Raw genomic sequence first — 25805 nt, 5'->3', positions numbered from 1 at the left:
AAGAGGATTATTTCTGTGTTTGATTTTTTTTAATGCTTTTGCTTGTCCATCAAATCACTTTGTTTTTAAGATGCAATCCACAGAAAGTTTCTATTCTATCTTGAGTTTATTCAATGGTGCTGAGCCAACTTAATTATTTGTATCATATTGTGCATTGTATCATCATATTGTGTTCTATCACATAATTTTTCATATCATATTGCATGTCAATTTGTATACAATCTTAGCATATTATAGCAAATTTTCTAGTATGCCATGGGACTCAGGGTTTTATTATATAATACTTTATAATGTTCTATTATAATGTTGTATTATATTTATTTATTTATTTAAATAAAATGAAAAAAATAATTTATTTAAATCATTTTTTTAAATTTATATTTATTTATTTTTATATTTATTTTTTATTTCATTTATTTAAATGAAAAAATACAAACATACAACCATAAAGCATGTGTCCCAGCAAGCACATAAATGGCTTATTTTAAAACCACATCTTGAAAACAGTCTTAAGACAATTAAAATTCTCCCAAACAATCTGAGAAAGTAAACAAGTACGGTACTTAACCAGAGAAAGAAAAAAACAACTGTTTCAGTGGATATGTATTTTGGCAGCAAAGTGTTTCTGAGTTCCTTTTTTTTTTCAAGACTCAGTCAGTGAAATAAATACAATAATTAAATAATATATTAAGTACTTAAGATGTCCACTCTTTATTTCACCAAAAATTATCAAAGATTTGTTATACAGGTAGATATACAGAGTTTCTGTCCTGCTGACTGTATCCTATCCTGTCCTAATCTTTAAAAGGTGGTAAAGTTAAAGGGCTAAAGTATGCCACATATTTATTTATTTATTTTATTGAATTAAACCAGATTGTATCATGATGTGTTGTATTCTATATAATTATATATTATTGGGCCATAGATTTGTGTACTAAATCCTGCTTAAGTGTATCAGAGTGAGTTGTGTAGTATTGCAAGCGTGTCATTTGTTGTCTCATTGTGTGGTAAAGTATATAATGGCACCATAGCCTGTTGTATTGTACAATATGGTTTACTGTTTGCAAATGAATCACATTTTGTCACAGCATGTTGTTCTGTATCATGTTAGACTAGACTGATGCCTATCCCTAACATCTTTTTCGCACTGGGAGAAATGTGTTCTACTGGCAGGCTTTAACAACAACAAAAAGCTAATAGAAATGCATCACATGCACCTGCAGGAGGTACATGAGCAGGAGGAGATGCAGACTACAATGATATGCAAATTAAACAGTCACAGCAACAACAAGTAACCTGACACCAGAGAGCCTGAAACACCCAGGAGTCAAGGATCGTGCTCTTAGACCAGACCAGAATATTTGGGAGATCTAAGCTCCTCGGTATGTCAAAGCACTGGGGCTATGTAAACAGTACTTTTATTTACAGAAAAGGTTTGAAATCTTGACACATGTAGGCTGGGGTCAGAAATACCAAAGTCAGCAGCAAAATCTGCCAACTTCTCTTTGACAGTTCAGGGCCTTTGCTATTTGTCCACTATTCTTATGTCATTTGCTGACATCATGTTGTTTTATCGAATTGTATTAAATCTAAGTGAGGATAAACTTTGGGGGTTTTACTTCTAACATAGATAGATACCAATACACAGTCAGAACTTATTCCTCTGTCTGATTCTTCAATAATGTATGAGCACAGCCTACCGACACAAGCTTTATGCTTTTTACTGAAAGAGCTGGTGTAAATTTTTCAGGGAAACTGTGAAGTTCTAAAGAAATATTGAATAATTTTAGGAACAATTTCTACGAAGAATAATGCTGATACATAGTTAACTTAAAGGTCCCATATTCTGCTCCTTTTCTGCAGTTTAATATGGATCATTGATGTCTTCATGAAATGGTAGTAAAATGTTTTGGTCCAAAAAGCCAATAAATCAAGCACAGCAGCATTGTTTCCAGGCTCTCATAGCCCCTCTGTTCAGAACGCTCTGATTTAGTGGGCGTGACCTTCATATGTAAATGAGCCACCGCTGACACCCCGCTCGCGAGATTTTTTTCCCTAGGATGAAATCGGGAAATCCACGCCCCCAACCCATGTGATTGGTTCCTGCAGCATCTGTTCTTCTTCTGTGTAATCCTGCTGATTTGTCATCTAGTGTATTACACGCGCCACCATCGGTCTCCCTGGGAAATGAGGCACCTCACAGGTAGTTTACATTTACCTATCAGAGAATGATATATAAAATCAGAACAAGAACAAACGCACTAAAATCGCGCGGATTTTGAATATTTTTCTGTGGTAATGGCTATCTTTTGTCAGCATTGCAAGCGGCCAGGAGGCGAAAACTCGAAAAGTCCGCTTCTGTAGGTTAGAAATTTTGTTAAAGCAAAATATTCTGCACTTAAATTACGTTCAGTAACAGCATCATCTGTATGCTATTTTGCATTTAGTGGAAATGCGCGCCTACCTTCCAAAGCTAATGCGGTTTCCTTCAAAATGTTTGGGCTACATATGGTTCTGACTGATGGAGTGTTAGTGGTCCAACTTCAAGGAAGCCATGTAGTATCCTATTACCTGAAGATCTATGCATTATTATCTAGTTATTCAATTTGGGTAAGTAGTTATGGTGGTGATAATTGTGATGATGAAGTGTACATAGTTATAATAATACTAGGCCTGTTTGTAGAACACTTTAAATGAGATGAAATGCAGCTCAAAGTGCTTCAGAGTTTAACAAAAAAAAAGAAATGATTAACCAAGCTGATTTTTTTAATGAAAAGTAAAAGCATCAAACTAAAAAGGCGTCAAAGATTAATAACATAAAGTTTCACACTACTATAGAATTACCACATATCAAATTTCAATTCAAGAACTAAACACTTTCAACACAGCGTGGTGGGAGCAACTATGTAATTGCAGTGAAAATTTAAGAAACAATTCGAGCATTCGAGGTAGAAGCGTGTGGAAGTGAGAGACTTGAAGTGAGAGACTTTGCAGGAACCAATCACATGGATTGGGGGCGTGGATTTCCCGATTTCATCCTAGGGGGAAAAAAAAACTCGCGCCCCGCTCTTCCACGTCACTGAGAGCAGCGCCACGAGCTCCGAGTGCATGTTTAGAAAACAGCGAAGCTCGTTTACCGTAACATTACAGGCTAAAACAACAGGCTAACCACAGCTACCGTTAAAATCCCAAAGCTAACAGAGACAGGGGGGACACTGAGGAAAAGCTCTTACATCTGCTCCACAGCACAAAGCATTTAAAATACTCACATTTCCAGGGTCTGAGGTTTGTTGGTGGATGGTTGGTAATGTGCCTGGATTCAGGACCAGTCTATTCACTAGCTCTCTGTGGTACTGTCTAAAGTTGGAAAAGCAGTCGGCAGTGAAGTGACTAGCACACACATGCACAGTTTTACTGAGTGTAGCTGGCACATTTCCTTGATAAATTAACTCTAGCCACTTAGTCTTGTCTTCTTCTGAGATTGGAAGTTGGTTTAGAGCCAAAATCAAAGCAGTGATAGCAGTGATGGCTGCTGGAGTGGGCGGGAGGGGGTTCGGGAGTATCTGCTCCGGTGGACCAATCAGGTCAGACTTGCTCCTGAAATGTCAAAAAAGGGAATCGCCGACGTTGGCTAATTCCCCAAATCCAAACTGCTCGTTTTAGGTCAGGATTTTACATTCACAAGCACTACTAAGTACAGGTTTTGTCATGAAATATCACATTTTGTGGGCTGGGAGGAAAGCCAAAGACCCACAAATTTCATTAACAGACTTATTGAAGTGTTTTTTGTATAATAAGGGACCTTTAACAGAAAAAAAAACTCCCTACAGACCAATAAATAACTTGAAAATAAACGTGCATTACATGCTTTACGACCCTTAATCCAAGCTAACTCTAATTCTGAATGTAAAAGGCTGTGTAACCAGGGATTTTTTTTTCCTCCAAGACTTTGAGTTCTTAGTGATTTTGTTGCCAGGAATGTGAAAAGGCTTTAAATTAAAAAAAAAAAAAAAAAAAAAAAAAAAAAGAAGAAGAAGAAGAAAAAAAAGAAAAAAAAAAAAGCAATCACCACCAGAATACAAGCTCTCAGCAATCTGTAAGTTGCCCCTCTTATTTAGCCTGTCCCTGATCACAAACCTTGATATGAAGATTACTCTAATGCTAATGTTTAGTGCTGCAGGAAAAAAAAACACACTGAGCAAATTCAACAAAATCTAGGAGCTGTTTGGTGACTGTGAGGGTAAAAGGAGACTCATCCTCCTCTAAATCAGATTTCTGAAAATCAGAATCACAAGGAGGACGTTACTAAAATCTCTTTAGTCTTAATTGTAGTTTCTTATATGTAGTATTTTTAAATCACCAGCAGATGTCAGTGTTGCTGAATGTCATCTCTCCTCCAGGAAACTGACTACAGTTTTCATGTGGTGATCAACATTTACATGTTGCGAGAGGCAGAAAGAACAAAGGCCGGGTAACGCAAAAGTGACCCTGTTTTTTGTTGTTGTTATTTTGTTTTTCTTCTTGTTACTTTTAACAAAAAGCATTTTATATTGAGGACACAGTGTGTAGAACTCAAGCAACATTTAACAGAAAGGACATGATAAAAGTAGAACATAATATTCATGAATATGTATGAGTAAATAATCACCTAAATATGAAAATTAATGTCTTTTTTCACTTCAAATTAGCTTTTTAAATCTGTGTTAGGAGCAGGTTGCCCTCAAAAGAGGCCACCATCTTTCTCCACAACATTTATACAAAAGCAGAGTGGTTAAACTAGAATCTACCAAATTGAGCAGGTGACCACCCAACTAAATTTTTTTTCTCCTCGCTGCTGTGGATGATCTTGTCCGGCAGACTTGATTGTTTTTGTTGGTGGGAAGCAGCAGATGACCACCAGTCAAACTGTTCAGTTCACTTTGCTGTACTTGCCCCGTGTCTTTTTAATCATTTGCCAACAAAAACTTATTTGGATACCTCAGTAAAAACATATGGTGGATTTTCCTTCTTATACTCTTTGTTGCTTATAGTTTACATTAAAATAAGCAGATGAGAAATCTTCAAGTACCACACTTTATTGCACAACATTCAACACACACAGTCAAAGACATTACTGTACACAGTTTGAGCCTGACGTTGGGCATGTGGAGTATTTTTCTGGGTTTACACGTGGTCAGGTTGTTGTGAGTCATTTAGAGTGCTGCACTCGGCTCCAGCCGGCCCTCTCTCTCGTATGGAGTCTGAAGTGCGTGTTCAGGTGGGCTGACTGGTTGAAACATTTCCCGCAGACGTGGCAGCTGAAGGGCTTCTCCCCGGTGTGGATGCGGTGGTGTCTCTTCAGCATGCTGACCGTGGTGAAGCTCTTTCGGCACACTGCGCAGCTGTACGGCTTCTCCTTGGTGTGCCAGCGCATGTGAACCTCCAGCTGACAGGCGAAGCTGAAACCCTTCCCGCACTCTTTGCAGCTGTGCCACCTCTGCATGCTCTGACTCGGATGAGAGGAGCGGGGCGCAGGTGGCTTCAGGGACCTGACGCTCTTTATCTGCAGTATGTGGGTGTTCTGTTTCCCGTTTGAGCGAAGTGTCCCTCTCACCTGCTGGTCTGTTTTCTCAGTTCTGTGACTTTTTGCAGTGCTGTCGCTTGGCGTTGCTCTGCAATTTGAATAAAGAGTCACAGCAGAGGACGGTAGGCTGTGTTCTGGCTGTTTTAGTCTCTCACTTTCCGTTTTAATCTCCTGAGATGTCACTGGAGGTGGAGAAACACTCTGTCTGCTACATACAGTTTGGGCTGGAGGAGTTTGCGACCTCTGCTGTGGCTCAGTGTGACTACAGTTTCCCTCCTCTGTGCTACTTTCTTCTTGGGAACAATCTGTATGAAGGTTACTGAGTTTAGGTTCTTCTTTAATTCTTGGCAGCAGATCCACACTGCTCCTCCACTCAGACTCAGAAGACTGAAGAACATCTTGTGGGGAGACAGGGCGAGGTTCTGAAAGGTCACAAACAATCACACAATTATGTTGGAGTGTTTGTGTAAAAAAAGATTATACACAGTGCTAAACAGAGTTACACGACAACCTGCCGTTGAACAGTGACCAATAAGGGTTGGGTTAAAAAATATGCTTTAAACTTGTGAAAACAACATTAGATGCTTACTTTTTTAAATGTGTTGTTTTCATTTCTGTTTGCATTGTAGTATTTTATATGAAATTTCTACAATTTTTCAAAACAATTTAAGGATCAGTACCATTAAACCGTCAAATGGTGTGAGCAAAAAAACATGACGAATGTTAAATAATTCACTTTCTGAGAAGTTATGCAAGTGTTCTGATGAAATAAGTTAATTATTAAGAAAAATCATCTCAAAGCATATTTAAAATATTTCATTTCTAAACTTGATAAAATGTTTTTTGTTGTACTGACCAAGACAGTATGCCGTGGACATCAGTGTTTTCTCCATATTTTTGGCTCAGTTGGTTTAAAATAGTTTTAAAATTCATCTTTACAGTGTAGTGCACTGCTAAAATCATATTTATAGATTTTTTTTTGCACAATATCAGATTTTTTATGAGCAACACTGGTAGTATGAATTGACATTTATCAGTTCCACCAAATGACCATGTGTTTCACCCTCATGATATTGAGAAAAACATTTTTTGGTGAGTTCTCTACGCTTCACAGTTTTGAACAGCAGCGAGAAGGTCAACACATTATTCTGTTTAGGAAAGCGAGTAAATGACTGTAATTTGGCAACCAAAAAATGATCACCTGCTTTACTATTTTTCTGCTTTTTAGTAAAACACTACACTGGTTGATGGTCTAACAAATTTGCCAAGCATTGTTTTTTTTAAGGGATGCACAAATAGATGACATCTTCTGATTCATTACACAAAGTAATGTTCTTCTTTATAATATCTTTAACAAGTCATTAAACTTTTTCAATATTTTTTCACACAGTAAATCTGTGGAATCAAACAGAAGAATAATACAACAACCTGTTTGTATATTTTCTCCTTTGCACATTTTTAAGTCATTTGATTCAGTGCACAATTTTACTTTATGCTTTAACAAAAAATTGTGATTTTTTAATGTTTGTCTATTTATGTTTGTAAAGACAGAACATGGAGCATAAAAAATTCAGTTAATTTCCTTGTATACTTTTGGAGATACCTGGCAAATTCTTATTCTGTTTATACCTAAGAGATGAAGTATCACAATAAATGCAAACATCCAGTTCTAACAATAGCTTTTATATGCTACACATGCATGTTTCAGGTACTGTTATGAAGCTTTAACATACCCGAAATCAAGCTATGACTATAAATATACCTGTTGGGCTTTGATCTAATACTTTAAGTGTTTTGCTGCTTTGCCAAACAATCTGTTTCCAGTTTAAAGAATTTTAGGTGACCTTGAATGTCATAAAAGTCCCAATAAATAAAATGTGTTTATCGTTATTGTGTCATTATTTAAAGATAGTCTACACAATTTCTGACACCTTATCAGACAGACAACTAATAAATTAATTGAATAAAAATAAAAAGATTAGGAAGGTAGTAGACAGAATGAATACCTATATGATTTAATAATAATGAAAAACAGGTGCAACTTGAACCTTTGATTGTGATACAGAAGTAACTGTATCTTATTCATCACACTGAGTGTTGAAAGTCAAGAAAACCTCCTCCTTTTCCTGCTGATGGAGCGGAAGGAGCTACACAGACAGCCAGCTCACCTGTGACGGTCTTTTAGGAGAATAACAGAGCTGTCTTTGAGGATGTGGATCATTCCCTCCTTAATAGTTGTCTATGCAATAAGTTATCCTGTGTGTAAGCTTTGTGTTTTGATTTTTCTTAAACTTAGTTCTGTACTGTTTAAATGTTTGTTACTGTTTTCCTTAAACCAAAAAAAATGTTAGTCATTGAAATAACGCTTTGGACTTGTATGCTTTTGCCAGTTCATCTGTTCTGACAAACAGCCCATTGTATTGGTCAAGTTCCTGAAAACAGTGTATCTTCTGGAAACAGCTCAAAGGTGCGTTAATTCTGAAAAATGAACATTGCAGGTTGTAATCAAACACACGAGAATAATAAGATCCTTGTTGTTGGCGTTGTAGATGCTAATGTCTGAACCTAAAGAGCCGGTGAATGTCCACCGGTGTTCCGGATTAACGGGTGACCCTGTTAACCCTCGATTCGAATGCGTCAGTGGTTACCGTAGTAACAAAATCTGTTGGAACGTCCTTGCGAGAGCCTACTTGTCCTGTGTTTGATTTAACACCCCTGCTTTGAGTAAACGTGAGCATAACTATGAAATAGTGAAATGGGGGGTTCGTTTGAACACTTTTTTTGTTTGAACAGAAGCCAAGGAGGCGTCGAGGGCAATGCCGCAGGTTAACAGGGTCACCGGTTGAACCGAAACACCGGGTACTGCGTGGATTACCCCCTTCAAAAGACTTTGAGCTTTTTCACGCTTTATTCGACCTTACATTGTTGAATAAGTTCACCAAGTACATGAAGGACTGGAACCGCACCAGCTCAGCACAGTGCTCACCTGGCTGCAGCAGGAGCCGCTGCACAGCTACATTGAGCAGTCGTTTAAGCCGTTCGTTCTCCTCTTTCGTGTGGAGGATTTCGCTCTGATACTCGGCCACGGTATCCTTAACGGCGCGGAAGATTTCCTGCGCCGCCGCCGTCAGTCTGTCGTTCAGAAACACGTTCAGCAGCTCCAGTTTGGTCATGTTTTCTGCCGCTGAGGTCTCCAGAGGAGGAACGTCCTTCTGTTTACATCCACAGACCCGGAAGTAGAAGAGTACCGGCTGCTGCGTGATGACGTGTGGCTGGGTCCTTGACCATTACCGCCATCTGCTGAGCGGGAAGACAGATAGCACTAGAAATGGACCTTCTGAGCTGAGCTTTGTAATGTTTGATATTAGATCACTATCACTTGCAATGACTAGGCTTAACTCACCTTAGTAGTGCGGGCACCTATTGTAGAGCACGTCCCACAGTGACCACCAGCAGTTACGATTTATTTCTTGTTTCAGTCTTTCTACTTATTCCAGTTGATTTGTTTTTCTTGTTTCAAAATCTACGATAACACCTTCATTTTTGTTTTTCCTCATCCAAATCTATTTTTTTGGGTGTGCATCTTGTCCATTACAATTGTGTAAATGTTGCCTTTTTACCAAAGTTGCATACTACACTGCACTGATTTTTTCCCCTATTCTGTGACTTACACAACTAAAACATTGTATATTTTCTCCTTCTTCTGTTTAAATCAACCTTTACACAAATAATTTATCTCTCTTCGTAAATCAAACTTTAAATTTTAAAGGTTCTGAGGCAAAATGTTAGGAGTTTCTGTGTAGAGTAAAGCAAAATATCTTGGCGAAAGATCTTTTGTTTGATTTATCCTGTACTTGAAAAAAATACAAAAAAAAATATCTAGAGGGGACACAGTACAAGTCTTTATATATATATATATATATATATATATATATATATATATATATATATATATATATATATATATATCAATGCATTAGGTTGCTGCCATGTGATTGGCTGATTAGAAATTTGTGTTGATGAGCAGTTAGACATGTGTGCCTAATGAAGTTGCCTGTGTGTGTGTGAAGGTAAATCAACATTTTGACTGATTGATTTCACACAGGACAATCTGCAATCCTGAGTCAGAACTAAAATCACCCCCACCTTCAAACATCATATATCCCTTTGGTCATTAAAAGTATTCTTTATTTACATTAATATCTGTACAGGTCACTTTGGACAGTAAGGGTTAGGGAAAGAGAGGAGACATAACATATTTAGACCAAAACAAGTTGATCCTATGTCAGACTACACTTATAAACCAACATCACACTGGTTAGAAAAAGACAAACTGAGTAACAGTGTTTGTGTATTACAGAAAGATCAGAAACAGTCCCTGAGGTGTACGTTAAAGATAAGACTGGTTGTTTGAAAGTTTTCCCTCTGAAAAAAAAACTCATTTTAAAAACAAACATTTCAGACAAACATTAAAAAAGGACAGTCAGACAGAGGTGGAAAAATATAAACCACGTCAACCTCATTAACCCAACTGTCCTTAATGTGAAATTATCAATTATCAATCTCTGCTCTCTCTCTCTCTCTCTCAGGGTCTGAGCTGAGGTCCGAGGCAACAAAGAAATAAGAAATCACAAATTTAAAGATCAAAGTAGAAACAGCTGTCTAATCCAATCAGACATAAAACACAAAGAGTTGAGGGCAGGCCACTGCGCATGCAGCAGTACTCATTTTATCTACATTGCTTCCTCTGCCCCAGTGCATACACAGTATACAGATACAACTTCTCTAGAACATAATAATCATTCCCATTCTTAAACATCCTCACATTTAAGATGTTCCTCATATTTCTCACCATCTGAAGATTTTTTAACTGCCTTTTTTGAGAACCTGATAAGTTTGAAACGATCATGAACAGACATGATCGAAGAAAGCCCTGCAGAAAAACTCCACCAGATGATCTCATGAGAGGAAAATGAAACTGAGAGAAGACCAATGATGTGACTAACAAACCAGAACTTAAAATTTAATAAAAACTCAAAGTTTCATAAAATAAAAAGTCACAAGTGTTTGTGAGTAAGAGGTTGAGTGCAGGGTTTTGATCTGTACTCCACAGACTCCTCAGCTGTCAATCATCTCAGAGAGTTCCTGCAGAAGATCGTCCTCTCCAATAGCGGGGTCCATATCGTCCTCCAGGTGGTCATCAGTGAACTCGCTGATTAGCTCGTCAAAGTCGTCCACAGCAGACGTGGAGGCAGTCATGCTGGAGGTGGAGGCAGCACGGGCAGCAGCAGCGCTTGGTCTTCGCGACTTTGGCTGAGGAGGAGTCTTCAGGACTGGGCTGAAACGGGCAAAAGCTCATAAATTAACAACTAACAGAAGCAGATAAGAAAATGTCACCAGGTATTCTCATTGAAGCATTAACAGTCTTTGTCTGCAGCACACTTTATGTTTACATCAAGAAACTAGAGGCTCACAAACCACTGCATGACATCACTTCACAGTCTAAACTTTATCATGGTGGACGTTTCTTCAAACCTACAAAGTTCTGTGTTGTTATAGTTAAAAACTCTGTGTGGCCCCTTACCTTTGGGGGACTGTGCAGGTCTCTCTGGAAGCAGGAACACTAACTGTGGACTTGGTTTCTTGGCTTAGACTTTGTTTGAAAACAGGGACAGTCTGGAGGTCTTCTCTCTGAGGGCTGGAGCTGCAGCCAGGGTCCAGGAGGGTGCTGGGACTACCAGGAACAGTAGAGCTCAGAAGAACTTCAGCATTAGAGGATGGGAACGCCTGATGGGAGAAGAAGAGGAGGACCATGAGGTCATTAAAACACCAAACTCTCAAGATGGTAGGGGTGGGACTCGATGAAATCCATCAATTAAAAGGGTGTTTTCTTTCATTTACCACAAAGAAAGAAAATGAGCAAACCTGTTTTTCTTTGCACACGTTCTCCTGCAGTGGCTCCTCCAGCACTGTGGAGGCGCTGTTCAGAGGTTTGACAGCTGCCACAGCAGACCGCTCTGCTGCCTTCCTCTTCTGGCCTGGTTTTACCTGCACAGCAGGCTTCACCACAGACGGCTTCACGTTCAGTTTGGGCCTCACTGAAAGACAGACAGTCACAGTCTGACATTTAACAAAAGACACTCCTGGATTTGTTTCTCTGTGGGGGAGTTTTATCTTTGTGCAGGAAGCCATCAAAGGAGAGTCACACAGTGTATGTAACAGTGACAGTCCAACACAGACTTTTACAGGCACAAATTTGAGCAATAAACTGAAGTGATTTCTGACAGTAAAAAGTGTCGTACCTCTGGTACCTGCAGGTTTTTCTGGATTCGTTTTGTTGCTGCTCAGTGTTTTCTCAGCAGAGGGAGCCCCAGCAGCAGCAGCACTTCTGGGAGCTGCTCTTGCTTGTTTGGCTGGTGACAGAGTGACTGCAGTCTTTGTGTTTTTGTCCTGGACCTCCTTAGAGCTGGTTGGGCTCTCTGAGTTGGACTCAGGCTCTTGTGGAGTAGTGATGGCAGCTCCTCTGGTACCTGTCGTGTTGTTGGAGGATGAAGCAGCCCTGGATTTCAGCGGGAGCATCTTACGAACAGGGAGCCTCTGGTTGGAGACGGTGGTGTCAGGGGCCTGAGTGGTGGAGGAAGGCGATGTAGAGCCGGGGGATTTAAGGCTGACTCTCACAGGAACCTTCCTCTTCAGGGGTTCCTCAGGGAGCTGTTTCTGAGAAGGTTCTGCTTCAGCAGAGCTTTTAGCCTGCTCCTCCATCTCCTGCTTGCGGAGGCGTTTCTCCCGCATGATCTCCTCGAAGGTCTTTACCTTGACACCATTACCATTAGCAGCACTGGCCTTTGAGGACAAAGCAAAATCAACTTTAAGCACATTAAGTCCCATAAAATAGGAGACCAATAAGCAACAGACAATACTGAAAAGCCTTAAGGGGCTTTACCATGGGGGCGGCCAGAGGCTTCAGAGGATTCCCCGTCACTTCAGGAATCTTCTCTGGGGGGCTGTTGCCTGTTGGACATAATTAAAAAGTGCGTTAGAAGGGTCAAGGGCCTGAAACATGATTCAAACTGAAAAAAGTTCACAGCAAAAGTAAAAGAAACAAAATTGGCATCTTACTTTGAGAACTGGGTTTCTTCACGTGCAGCAAGCGAGCCTTCTTGGCTTCAGAGTTCTCCTCACTGTCACAGTTCTTGTTTTCAGTCCCCATGGTCTGTTGGGTCTGAATCCTTGCTGCCTTCTCTCTACGGATTTCTTCCAGGGTTTTTACTCTTAGCTCCCCCACAGCAGTGCCCTCAGAACCAGAACCAGGTCCTGCTGCGTCCTGGTTTTTGCCTGGAGCTTTCTCTGCTGCGAGCTTGGCCCTCTTAGGGCTGAGGTTCTGCTCCTGCTGTGCCTCCTGCCTCTTCTTCTTGGCCAGGAGGATCTCAGAGAGCGTCTTGACTTCACTAATGGTGTTATCTTTGATGGTGATGCCTCTCTTACTTCCCCTGGTGGCTTTATTAGGGATGATTTTGGTAACGTTGACTTCTGGAGCCAAACCTGAACCGTCTATCTGGTTTTGAGACTTTGCTGCTTTCTCTTGTCTGATCTGTTCCAGAGTTTTGATTTGGATCTGCTCAGGAGCTGTAACGGGCTCAGTGATAGTGTCAGCTGTGCAGAAAAAGAAGGAAGAACAATAAACCAAACTTCACACAAGTGAACATGAAAAATATTTTTGAGACAAAATATAGCAGAATATCAGCTGCTCATGTTCAGCAGGCTGCTTACCTTGGTGGGAGGGTGAAACAGACCCAGCAGACAATCCAAGTCTCTCCTTAATGGGCTTCAACGCTGCAGAAACAAAAGACCGAAAGTTAAGGACTTTGTAAAGTCAGCCACAACAATAAAGCAGACTACAGGCAGTGAGTTTGTTTTTATTTATTCTCACCTTTCAGAGGTGGCTGCAGAGGATCTTCTTCCACAACTCTTCCCAGACGCTCGGCCAAACTCCTCTTCAGTGGGACACCTTCTGCCCTTCTAACATCTACAGCAAGGATAAATGATGAGCTTTCATGTTGTATTCCTTTCACAGTTATCAATATCATCAAAGAGAAATCTGAAAACTAGAAGAAACAAGAGTGTGAATTTACCCGTGGTAGGCATTTTCCTTCCTAACCTGGCGGCCACGCTGCCTCTTGGCCTCACAGTTTCTTCGAAGCCAAATGATTCTGGGTTAAAAGAGAGAGCAGATGCTGATTAGGATCAGTACAAAACGGTTATTTTCTTAACTCCTACGGATCAGAGCACTGCAGTCATTATAACTGGCTAGCAAGCATGTGAGACTTTTGCATAAATATCTATTAGACCCTGGAGCAAGAGGCTTTAACAGTTCAGACATCTGAGGTAAAAACGTCAACTGTTCTGAGAATCTGTGTCAAACTTTTTTCATTAACAAATTAACAGTTTATTGACATTAACTGCCTCTAAACCCATTCTTGAAGGACTTGCTGTTTGTTAGTCATCCAGGGTGGAAAACAAGTGCAAACAATCAGAGGGTTAGCTAATGACAAAAGCATTAAAGGATAAGTTCGGTTTATACCGCTTTTACATTGTTAATAGAATGAAGTAGAACAAAATACTCACCCAGAAGGCTTTCCTAATCCAAGCAGTGCTTCGGGAGATATTTAGATCCAAAATCGTGCAGCAGACGTCTGTATAATAGGATCCATCGGGGCATAGACAGCTCCTAAAACTGCATTAATCGTCCAAAAACTCATGTTTTTCACCGATATTCCATCACGGTCCGCTCCGGGTTAGTCCTCTGCTGCAGTCTGTGTCACTCCAGACAGTGCTGTGTGGCTGTACTGACCTCTGAACTGACGAAGACTTTGTTTACGTTTGCCCCTCAAAGAAAGGAGTCAGTGCGCAGAGGTCAGTACAGCCACACAGCGCTGTCTGGAGTGACACAGACTGCAGCAAAGGACTAACCCGGAGCGGACCATGATGGAATATCGGTGAAAAACATGAGTTTTTGGACGATTAATGCAGTTTTAGGAGCTGTCTATGCCCCGATGGATCCCATTATACAGACGTCCGCTGCACGATTTTGGATCTAAATATCTCCTGAAGCACTGCTTGGATCAGGAAAGCCTTCTGGGTGAGTATTTTGTTCTACTTCATTCTATAAACAATGTAAAAGCTGTATAAACCAAACTAATCCTTTAATGTGAGTCACTGACGCTACTTTAGGGCTGTTAAACTTACAGTGACTGTGACGAGCAAATACATTTAACAATTACTAACATTTAACAATTAAGAGAACTGTTTGAAATCGTAACCACAGAAGTGTGAAACAAGAAGAGTCTTTTCTTTTTCACCATGTTTTGGCTCAAAGGTGACAGGTTGAAAGAGTGAGCGGATGTTCTCTTTCTCTCCGTTAGTCGATGTGTCAGCACTCTGGACGGGGTAACCAGCTTTCTTCATGCTGGCCTTCAGGGCCTTCCTCAACCGGATTTCCTCCAGGGTGCTCACTCCAAAGTTCAGTGAGTCGCCTGTTAACACACACACACACACATTTGTGAGATGAAGGTGATGGATGATTTTGAAGGATGCTCATAAAAACATTGTCTTTCTGCACAGATCCTCACCTGACTTTGAAAATTTTCTGGGAGAAGGGCCGACCTTTCCATCCTCGCCCTCCTCGGAGTACTGGTCTGTAAAAACATCAACACTTAATAAAACAGCAAACTCACATCCTGCCTCACATAGACTACTAAAGAGAGCTTAAACCACTCTGAGATGACTTTCAGCTCACCATCTTCATCCTCGTCATCATCTGCTGGATTAATCACTACAGGTGGGTGAGTGGGGCTCGGTACCGGCTCCTGAGCTTCGGTCTTGATGACTCCTCTGAGCTGGGGGTTGGTCGCAGCAGGAGGGAGAGGAGCAGCTGGCAGGGGAGCAGGTTCCTCCAGTGGTTGTTCTTCTATCTTGGTTTGAGCTGTGAGAATGACATCATCATTAAAGGCGTCCTTTATAGGAGGGTGTTAAGTCATCCTGACTCAAACAAAACCTACTTACATTTATTGGCGGGGACAAACACTCCATCGATGCAGCGCGGCTTTTCATGGAAGAAGACACAGTGTGGCTTCTGGCACCCTGTGGCCTGTTTCTCCCAATAACAAGGGATCTCCTTTCTGTTTTTCTGTTGATGAAAGAAATTAACACGTTATAGAATGATTAAAGGAGACTGACTCTTCAGCTCAAATTATCCACTTCACTTCAACAGATATACCTGCCCAGAAAAGACTATAAACTTAGTAAAGCTCTTATAATCGACTGCAATGTTTATCAGATATTTGCAACCAGCCCAATTCTGTGGATCAAACATTTGCAACTTGTTTTTCTGTTTTGATTTGTTTTTTTAGAAGATTGCAACTTTACATCTTTGATGAAATACACATGGAGATCCTGTTTTTAGGTGGACAAAATGTGAGATCTGAAGGAGGTGTTACACAGGAACAAGCTCAAACTTCAGCTTTTATTAATGTGTTTCTTAAACTCACGTGTAATCTACAGTCTCTGTGTCAAGTCTGCATTTTTTTTCTTCCATATGTTTTCGTGAAAACTGACAATGCAGACAATATATTCATGTATTGTATGTATTAAATAAACACTATTTTCTCTGAAGTCACAGGAGAAATGTTTCCGTCAAAAAAAAAAACATTTGAGGGGACAAGAAGCTCAAAAAGAGAGAACCAAACATACTGACAAGTTAACATCACATATGGTTGTTTTAACAGAGCACCAGGTGTTTCTCCTGACAGGTCCAGAGGCAGGAGTGCAGCTCCCGCCTCAGGTTTACAGGGAGACTTATAATCTACCCTCCGTTAATGGCCATTAAAGACACAAACAGCCTCAAATGGGCAAAGCTTGAAGGGGGAGTTTTCGGGTTTCTTTGGTTCCAAGTTGTTTAAATGTTGTTGAGTAAGAGGGACGTTAAATCCGAGTTTAAAGTGTTTCAGTTGCTAAGTCGGAAAAAAACTTGCCATAACAGCAATATTTTGGTACATAAACATTAGAGCCACGGCTGATTATAGCCTGTTACCGATTAATCAACATCGGCCAAAATGTAGCCGCTGAAATTTTTTTTTTTGCTCTGCGGAGATTCTGTCGCTCCTGCTACTGTGTGTTGACTAATATAAGGCTACTACACAGCGTCTCACTTCATGATGCCACGCAGGATTAACCTGGGCTTATAATTGCTGTGAATGCAGCAATGCATTCACAGCATATGTTCTTCTGTGACAAAAAAATTTATTCTTCTTCTTCTTCTTCTTCTTCATTCTTCCGCCCGCTTTTTTGGACCGCTAAAACTCCAGCAAACTTCAACCGATTTTCACCGTTCAAACTTCAAAACGTGTGTTTCAATGGGGACAAGGGGGCTATGACTCTTCAGAAACTTTTCACAAATACTTTCCGAGATATTCGACGATTTACGAAATTTCGGTCCCATAGAGATGAATGCGAAATTTTCAAAATTTCCTCTCTTCAGGACATTTTTTCAGCCTGCTTCAAACCCTCCTCATTCAGTCATACATTCAGCTACAAACTCCATTCAAACTTCAAAATATTAAGCTACCTTTTGGCTTCATTCAGTGGGTTTCAAATGTTTCCTAGCATTCATAGTTTCTTCACAATGACCCTTCAAAGGTCATGATGCATTTCAGCTCTTCGAGCCGTTTTAACATTGGTGTGTATTGGACGGAATGTTTTGGCTCAGAGTGGGAGATTCAAACGACAGAGCACGGAGAGGGGGAAACAAGACCTGAAAAATTTCTGGGTAAACTGCTCTTTTGGTCACAATGTTCGCTCCACATAGGCATTTTATATATCAAAATGGAGGAGGGCTTGTCCTGCTTCTGACAAAGTGGTTTTTAAAGCAAAAGGATGGAGCACTTTTTCACAAAATGGCCAACTGTCATGAGAAGTTCAAAAAAATCCCCATATACCTCCATGTTAATTCCTGAGGGGTTTTCTCAGAGATCAGTAAATTTTCCCTCATCTATCTATCGCTCTCGTGGGTTTGTTTCTTGACCTTCATGCATGAAATTTAGACGGACAGCTTCCTCTGGGTCTCAGGATTCCTACGGTGTGTTCATTTTTATTCTAGCCCTCACGGTTTTGGCAAGGTGACAGGAGATTCGGACTCTTGCTTTGCCACAAAATCTTCATAACATTACAGTAACAAGGGCAAAGTTGTGCACCTGCACCTGCTGCCCTTGACGAGCTGGTCACCGTGGAAACCTTTGATCTCATGCAGCTGTTTATAGTAACTCATCAAAACATCCAGGAACAAAGACAAGCATGTGTCTGTTAATTTATCATTGATCACCAATGTAAAATCTGCCTTCAGATAAGCCTCAGCAGACAGGTTTACATGATTGAACACACACACACACACACACACACACACACACACACACACACACACAGGGCAGAAAGTATCACACTTTAACAGCATTTGACTTCCATTTCCCTGAGTCAGCTCCTTATTTTCCCAGATTTCTTTCTTTAAATTTAAATTCCTTCCTTTAATTCCTGAATTGATTCAGCCAGTCAAACTTTTAAATCCTATTTTAGATTACACTGATTCATGCTTCATCATCATTCTTTTTGTCAGAATTGCAAGCACCTTTACACCCTGATTTCAAAGGGAATGTGTTGGGAATCAACAGACTCCACCAGCTCTCTGATGGCAGTTGGTAAACAATGATCACCACGGCAACATCTGGCTTCAGATGGGCCTCAGCCTACAGGCTTACATGGTTAAAAAACTCACACACAGGACACACGGGATTACATTTTAACAGGGTTTAAGATAGCCGACTTACTTTTCCCCTCAGTCAGGTCATTATTTCCATCAATGTTCTTTAAAATTTGATACATTCCTTTAATTTTTGAATAGACGCAACAATTTCAACTTTAAATGCCTTCATCCATTCCATTTATTCGACCATTTATTTCCTTTCATCCAAGAGTTCATGGCAGGCTAATTCAGCATTCTGCATTAGCATTTCAGTGCAAGCTTTCCAGGAGTTCTTAAAACAATTTTCAGACATATCCTCATTCATTCATGTTCAGCATTCTGCATTAGCAGTTGAGCGCAAGCTTTTACAGGAGTTTTTAAAACAATTTTCAGACATATCCTCAGTCATTCATGATCAGCATTCTACATCAGCAGTTGAGCACAAGCTTTTCAAGACTTCATTCAACCATTTTAAGACAAATCTTCAGTCATTCATGTTCAGCGTTCTGCATTAGCATTTCAGCGCGAGTTATCTAAGACTTCATTTAGCCATTTTCAGACATATCTTCAGTCATTCATGTTCAGCATTCTGCATTAGCAGTTCAGCGCAAGCTGCTTCAGCATTCTGCATTCACAGCGCAATTTCTTCAGAAATTGCTTTTCTAGTTTACAAGTTATTGTCTTTGTTTAAATAATTTTTGAAAATGTTTCAATGTATTTTGATGTAATTATTGTATTTACTGCATGTTTTGAAAGCAGCTACACTGTTATCTAAAATCTACTTAAGTCCCATGCATCAAATGGAAGATGAAACTTTTCAATAGCTGGTAATAATTGGTGTTCATATGCAGTATTTATCCTGTGTACATCAATGAATTTATTATATATATGAGTGGATATATCGTATATCAGTCAATATATCGGGTATCAGTCGATGTATCGGATATCGGCTTCTTTTTGCCCCCAGTATCGGCATCAGGCCCAAAAATCCCATATCAGTCGGGCTCTAACGAACATCAAATAATACTATGTATACGGCTGATTTATTGTGACAAACACTGGTCAGATTCTGACCTCAAGCGGTGTTCCTGTTGAAACTTCCCACCCGGAACTTGTAAATCCCAACTTCCAAGTACAAATGGAACACACCATTAGATCGTGCCCCATGAGGTACACCCACGAACAGGTGGCCCCGGGTGGCTTGTTTCCCTCATCTCTAACCCTGTTTCCTACTCTATCCATTATCCTCTTCTATCTAATTACGATGATGAAAAAGCCCAAACAAAACACCTTTACAAAAAACATGTTGCTTACCGTGATCTCCATGTGACGAAACTTGCAGGAGTTACGGAAGCAGCGTCCCTCCTTCCAGAGGTTACATTCGACCTCATGTCCCATAGCTGCCTCACAGTGTCTGAAGGGGCAGCTGTCTCCCTGCAAGTTGAATCAAACAAACAATGAGACCTGGCTATTCAGTGGTTGCTCTCCAGAGTTACAAGGTGTGTGTGCTTGTGTGTTTTTGTGTGTGTGTGCTGGCTCAGGGTTCACATTTTGCTTACTTTGGTACAGAAGGAATAGTAAAAGAAGAAGCAGTCGTCTCCATTGCTGGTCATAGTAATGCTGGTATGCGTCTTCAGTGGCGGAGGTGATGTGGGCTTGGTCTTCAAATCCAGCAGTTGGTTCTCTTCAGGGCCAATAGGACTCTCCCTGACAACACAGAGCAGAGGAACATGTTGGAAACAGGAAACATGTATTTTATTTTATCATAATCATAAATTTCCTAACACGCTGGCAAATGTAAAACTAATGCCAAGAGGCCTGCTAGTCATTTTTTCTCTCCTGTACTTACAAAATAACAAGCACTTAACAAATATTTTGCATGTATAAAGCATTCTGTCAGGTGTTACGCAGGGTTAGGATGCTATGTATTTGTCTTTTCATTTACCGCATTATCTGATGGGAAAAATTTGAAAATTTCTGTCCTGTTCTGAAATACAGAGGCAGTGCTGGCCTTTCCAGTCGCAGGGCATTTCTGAATAAAATGATCTTTTGCAAAATACCATGTTTTGCCTGTCCTTGTTATGAACTCAATTTTTTTTTCTAATTGCACAAAGCACCTGATTGGGTTACACAAACACTGAGAGCAAATTGGAGTTTTACAACAGAGCCACCTGTACCTGAGGTGGCTGAGAAGTGGTCTCCCTCGTGAGCGCAGTGCTGGAGCAGAGTCTTCGTGGTGCTGTGGAGTCCTGAAGGAACACTTGATCCGTGAGATAAGAGGAAAAGGGGGGTGGGTCGCCCAGAGACACTTGTCTTCCTACGACATCCCTTTTCTGAGACTCTCTGAGACATCTTTATCTCCGCCAGGACTGCTAAGCATTACTGATGGTGGATACCATAGAGTCCTTTGGGGGTTTTTCATTACTTTTTTTTTATGTTTGGTTAAACCAAAGAAGGAAAAATAAGGGGACACAAGCAGCCAGAGAGGAAAAAGAAAAACGGTTTCAAAAATCTTTAGATTGGTGTGGCAAAAAAAGGGCAACAAAGGGATGATGAGTTGAAAAAATCCTCAGCTTCTTCTTGGGTTTGCAGGCACTGTGCACACTTTGTGGCAGTAGAAAAAAACAGGGCAGGGTACTCAAGCTTCTAGGGGTTTTCAGCTGTTGGTTACCAATGCTGAAGAGAAAAAAATCTTCTGCCAATGTATTCTCAACAGGGGGAAAGCTATCCATATCCAGGGATCCCCCCAAAGGCCCAAGAGGATGGTTTTAAACCTACAAATCAATAAAAAAAACACTCCCCAGAGAGCTGAAAAGGGTTAATAGGAGACAGACAGATGCGCACATATACAACGAAGACATTTTCACACAGAGTTACTGCGTCCCAACCCCTCCACTATGGGCTCATGTAAACTAGCGATGTCACTGAGAACCTGATGATGATGACTCCCCGACTCTTGACTGGATTCACTTGCCACGTTATCATATTTCCAGTATTTTTACACAGGATCAAAAAGAACTACATGGTCCACTTTCAGGGTACTAGCCCTGGGCAGCTACTCCAAATACGGAGGCCTCTGGGTCCCTGCGTTCATGTTTTTTAAACCAAACACTGACCCCATCATCTGAATGTTGCAGCAGCAAACTAGGACTGACATAAGGGTCATTATTAAAGGCCGCCTTCTGCTGTAACCCATCTACCTCAAGGCTTTACATGTGCTTTCAGAGATGGTCTCCTGCATGACTTGATTATAACCAGTGGTTATTTGAGTTACTATTGCCTTTCTATCATCTTCAAAAGTTTTTCCCATCCTCCTCTGACCTTTGGCATCATCAAGGCGTTTTCGCCCAGCTGATCGCTGCTCATTGGTTGTTTTCACCCTCAATGACCATTTTCTGTAAATCCTAGAGATGGTTGTGTGTGACAATCCAAGTCGATCAGCATCTTCTGAAACACTCAGACCAGCCAGTCCGGAACCAACAACCATTCCCCGTTCAAAGTCACTTAAATCACCTTTCTTCCTCATTCCAAAGCTTAGTTTTAACTTTAGCTGGTCTTCACCATGTATAGATGTCTCAATAAATTGAGTTGATGCCATGTGATTGGCTGCTTGAGTTAGTAAACAGTTGAAAAGGTGTACCTTTAAGCGTAAATGGCAAAATAAAATAAAAAAAATCTTTGGAATGAGTAAACCGAAGTACCCAAGTCTTTTTCCAAATAGAAACAGAGAGAGAAAAATAAACTTACTTGTGAATGACAATAGTAGACCGAAAATGGCCGCTGAGCAATCCAAATAATGAAACACCGCTGTACGTAGTCAAGCGAATACAATGACACGACGTACGTTAAATACACACAATAACACGAGTTACACCCTCTGTAATCCCATATTGCCGTGTTTTGACATGTTCAAGATATCGCTTACTCGGTGAGGCAAATTTTAGCTACTGATATAACAATAATAATATCAAGGCCTACCGAACCCACCGATCCCTCGCGACCTTAACGTCAACTTAGCATTAACGGTGTAAAGACGGTTGATCGTTTTGTAATAACTGACGTATTTACATTAATATATTTTGAGGCTACCGTGTAAGTAGCGAATATGATATGTAAACAGTGTATGTAGTGTTAATTACCAGTTTCAGGCTTAAAAAGACTTAAAAATTGTAGGAAAAACACGTCCCGGGCCGTTGACCGCCGTAGCTTCACTAGTTCACTTGACTAAAGCAAAATGGCGTCGACTGGACGAAAATACGAAGGAGAGATCCTGTGCTGCGTTGACGTCCACCATAAAATTGTAAATTGAAATTTTCCCAAGTTTGTAATTCTTTCCTCTGACTTAAGGTTCATTTTTCTTTTCGTGTCTCTTGATTTACCCCTCATCTGCTTTTTATTTAAACTTTATTGTACTTGTACTTTATTGAACTTTATTTAAATGCACTACACATTAAGTTGTATTAAAATCTTCTTAGCGTCATTTTGGTTTTACGTACCTAATGTCTATTGTATATTTGAATATTTCAGTACAGTGTTTTGATACCAATAATGGTGTGTCTCTAATTTTTCAAGCATAAGTAGTTGGTATAATGTATGAAACACGTTATGTAAAAAAAAACAATTTGCTCCCCCTTACCTTTATCAACACAAGACCCCAAAGGCAACATCTAGCCAACAGCTACCATCCATGTTGCTGCATAAAATTGTCAGTTGTCCAAACTTGTTAAGTCAGGCATCAAATTTTCCTGGAATTAAACAGTCGGCGCTTGCTTTCTCATACCTGTTTCCACCTGTAGAAAAAAAAAAAACAATACAGAAAAATGTCAATAAGATAAGATAATGAGTTGCAAGATCATAAGTCAATCATTCTAAGACACTATCTCAAAACAATAAGAATGTATCTTATAAGACTGATATACTTGGTCAGAATTAAGACTAAACATTTCATTTATATAAAGTATGACACTTTTTGCTGAAAAATGTAAAATGTAACTTAAAACTGTTTCTCATCCACAACATTAATCTATATTGCAAAGACTGAGACTAAAAATTTAACTCTGACATGAGGGGCCTCTTTTTTTAGCAAGGTTGCTTTTGCTGTTCTTAACATTTTGGGGCTATACTGTGCTGATGAATTAACACTCAAGTGAAATGTGCAATATTTTATGTCTGGTATTGTTGCTATTTAGTTACATGAGGCAACAGAGGTATATGTGGCTTAAAAGTAATTGTTGCTTTAAAATGCCTGTTTTGAGACAATGTGAAACAGCTTTACATCTTGGTAAACCTTATAATTTGGAGGGTGATTTCACTGCCATACTCAAGCACTATGCCTCCACCCCCCTGCAGCACCATTCCCCCTGCTGGCCAGAATGAACCAGACTTGGGCATGCATGGCCGCCTATGTCAACGCGAAGCATCTATTTACCTAAAGCACAGTATAATCAGACACAAAAAGTATTGCTTCGAATTCAGTGAAATTTTTTGGTTGATGATTAAGTGTTATGGTCTGACACAGCCCTGTAACACCCAAATTGATGTTTAAAACAACTGTCGAGAGGAGTGGTCACTATGATTGTATGTAATGCCCTTGTTGTGTATGCATGCTTGTGCTCATGCATGAAGTGCACTGTGCTGTAGCACACCTCTCCAAAGTTTGCAGAGAAGTGTACCGTGCCCATGCCTAGCACTCGTGCGGTCACACAGGCCGAACAAGCTGGACTTGAGAGTAGAGGTGTTCTTCGGCACAGTATGGATGGCCAGTGTGACCATGCCCTAAGAGTATGCCCATGTTAAATGCTGCCTTTGGTTTAAAATATCAGCTTTACTTGAGCCACCACTTTCTTTTTCCTAGCCAGATCTGTTGATTCAGGAGATAGAAGAGCACCAGGTGTTCTCCCAGTCAGTCACAACCAGCTGAGGGATATTCTCAATCATTTACCTAACATACCCTTATCCCTTCACCTCAAGGTCCCTCAACAACTTCACAGCTTTCTGACAACCATCCAATGTAGCTTAGGCAGCTTAGACAGCTGCATACCAGTTTCAGCATGTCTGCCAACCATCTTTCCCAAACCTTAATTCTCTGTACCTCAGCCAGCAGCGGTTTCAGTTGCCTCACAACCTACTGGAGTTCCCCTTACTTCAAGCTTCTCTCTTCCTTTGGCCAGCAGACCTTGACTCAAACAAGACGGCAAACAATGCTTTTTTGGTTTGTAATATTTCAAACACATACATCCTAAACTCCAGGTCAAAGGCAAGTAAACTATCATGTTCTTCACGAAGTAATTATTGACATTTGACAAAGACAAGAAATTAGAAAACTAAACAAACTACAACCAAGTTCTTGTCCATAAATCAGAACAGATTGTATGAATAATCCTCCATACAGAATCCACAGATAACAGCTACTATTACCTGGCAAGAGACAACATAACATAGATCAGTGATTCTCAAAGTGGGGTCCTAAGACTTCCTGGGGTGGTCGTACAAACCATGGCTGGGGGGGATTCTGCAGAATTGTAAATTGATTGTAAAAGTTTGCTACACCACTCAACAAGCAAGTCAACAAATTAGGATCTCTTGCATCAATAAAATCATTTGTTTTCCCAATTCTCCAGACCAATTTAGTTTGTGCCATAACATCAATTCTGATATGATCATGACATGCCTATCACTTCATAGTGCGCAACAATGGGGAAAAAAACACTTTGGAACCAACATGTACTCTTGATTTACAAAAGGAATTACTCGTTAGGTATAAATGTAGCTTAATTCTATCATTGCAAAAAACAACAGAGTACATTATTTCATAGTACTAAAATATGCTATCTGTGTTACGATGATGAGGGGGTCCTTGGAAAAACATCTCACCTGGAAGGGGTCCTTGGTCAAAAAATGTTTGAGAACCCCTGACATAGATAAAGATATAATTGATTGAATTAAAATAATGCCAAATACACCAATAAATGAATCCCATGCACGTAACAACTACAATTGTTGTCCTTGAATCTTGTCACACCAGGATTTAAACATGGAGCAGACTCCAAAAGACTGGTACGTATGTCTATTGCATTTTAATGCTTGATTTGACCCCTGGCAAAAATGTGAATACTATTTGGGTAAGGTAAATTTGACATCCAAGTTACTAAGGTGCTGACTGCAATGTTTTAACTTTGGATCCCATAGCTCTTTTTCCTGGAATATCTTATAGCCACAACGTTTTACTCACCTTTATGCTCGAGCATACAAATTTGTTTAAGAAAAGAAACTTTAAGCAATTTAAAAATAAATAGATAAATAAATGACTGTATTTTTGCTGTGTCTATGTGTTTTTGTCTGTGGGTGTAACACAGCCCTAATACATTGAAAGGTCCCCCTAGGAAGATTTTCATATCTGATGTTCAGAGAGACCCCAGCCACCCCTGACCACCCCATGACAGGTCCCTGGTT

The 25805-nt window shown here is 40.2% G+C and overlaps 2 protein-coding genes and 1 non-coding gene across 5 annotated transcripts; all 3 read right to left on the bottom strand.

Annotated features, from left to right (window-relative positions):
- Nucleotides 1–5101: 5101 nt before the first annotated feature.
- LOC141804814 (uncharacterized) lies at nt 5102–8827 on the bottom strand. Its single transcript, XM_074689482.1, has 2 exons — nt 8550–8827; nt 5102–5985 (listed from the first exon to the last, which is right to left on the bottom strand). Exons 1-2 carry the CDS (start codon nt 8734–8736, stop codon nt 5189–5191), a joined length of 984 nt encoding a protein of 327 aa, XP_074545583.1. The 5' UTR covers nt 8737–8827; the 3' UTR covers nt 5102–5188.
- Nucleotides 8828–9727: 900 nt separating this feature from the next.
- Nucleotides 9728–22591, bottom strand: zc3h11a (zinc finger CCCH-type containing 11A). 3 transcript variants are annotated; one of them, XM_074688869.1, is made up of 17 exons: nt 22493–22591; nt 20531–20602; nt 19913–20060; nt 19668–19787; nt 15626–15749; nt 15360–15545; nt 15193–15258; nt 14923–15096; nt 13696–13773; nt 13494–13589; nt 13334–13396; nt 12683–13216; nt 12507–12574; nt 11866–12406; nt 11489–11661; nt 11148–11350; nt 9728–10901 (listed from the first exon to the last, which is right to left on the bottom strand). In XM_074688869.1, the coding sequence occupies exons 3-17, from the start codon at nt 19964–19966 to the stop codon at nt 10682–10684; spliced, it is 2700 nt and encodes an 899-aa protein (XP_074544970.1). In that variant the 5' UTR covers nt 19967–20060; nt 20531–20602; nt 22493–22591; the 3' UTR covers nt 9728–10681. The 3 variants fall into 3 exon arrangements, with proteins under 3 accessions (XP_074544970.1, XP_074545054.1, XP_074544888.1); XM_074688953.1 differs by lacking the exon at nt 22493–22591 and adding an exon at nt 22101–22485; XM_074688787.1 differs by lacking the exon at nt 22493–22591 and having other exon boundaries at nt 20531–22485.
- LOC141799101 (small nucleolar RNA SNORA26) lies at nt 16354–16474 on the bottom strand. The gene has a single exon (XR_012599228.1). It is a non-coding gene; the product is annotated as a small nucleolar RNA SNORA26 (small nucleolar RNA).
- Nucleotides 22592–25805: the final 3214 nt, after the last annotated feature.

This window comes from Halichoeres trimaculatus, unplaced genomic scaffold (genome assembly GCF_033239565.1).
Source record: "Halichoeres trimaculatus isolate MK-OKI-2021-1 unplaced genomic scaffold, fHalTri1.1 fHalTri1_scaffold_1, whole genome shotgun sequence".
Lineage (NCBI taxonomy): Eukaryota > Metazoa > Chordata > Actinopteri > Labriformes > Labridae > Halichoeres > Halichoeres trimaculatus.
This window is presented reverse-complemented; position numbering and strand designations above follow the sequence as displayed.

Excerpts from the sequence above, each read along its gene's own strand:
- zc3h11a (XM_074688869.1), bottom strand. The coding sequence starts at position 19,966 with ATGACCAGCAATGGAGACGACTGCTTCTTCTTTTACTATTCCTTCTGT. Across the intron at positions 15,259-15,359 it reads TGATGACGAGGATGAAGATG|ACCAGTACTCCGAGGAGGGC; the intron begins GTGAGCTGAAAG and ends ATGTTTTTACAG. Across the intron at positions 13,774-14,922 it reads CACCTTTGAGCCAAAACATG|AATCATTTGGCTTCGAAGAA; the intron begins GTGAAAAAGAAA and ends CTTTTAACCCAG.
- LOC141804814 (XM_074689482.1), bottom strand. The coding sequence starts at position 8,736 with ATGACCAAACTGGAGCTGCTGAACGTGTTTCTGAACGACAGACTGACG. Across the intron at positions 5,986-8,549 it reads GCGGCTCCTGCTGCAGCCAG|AACCTCGCCCTGTCTCCCCA; the intron begins GTGAGCACTGTG and ends GTGACCTTTCAG.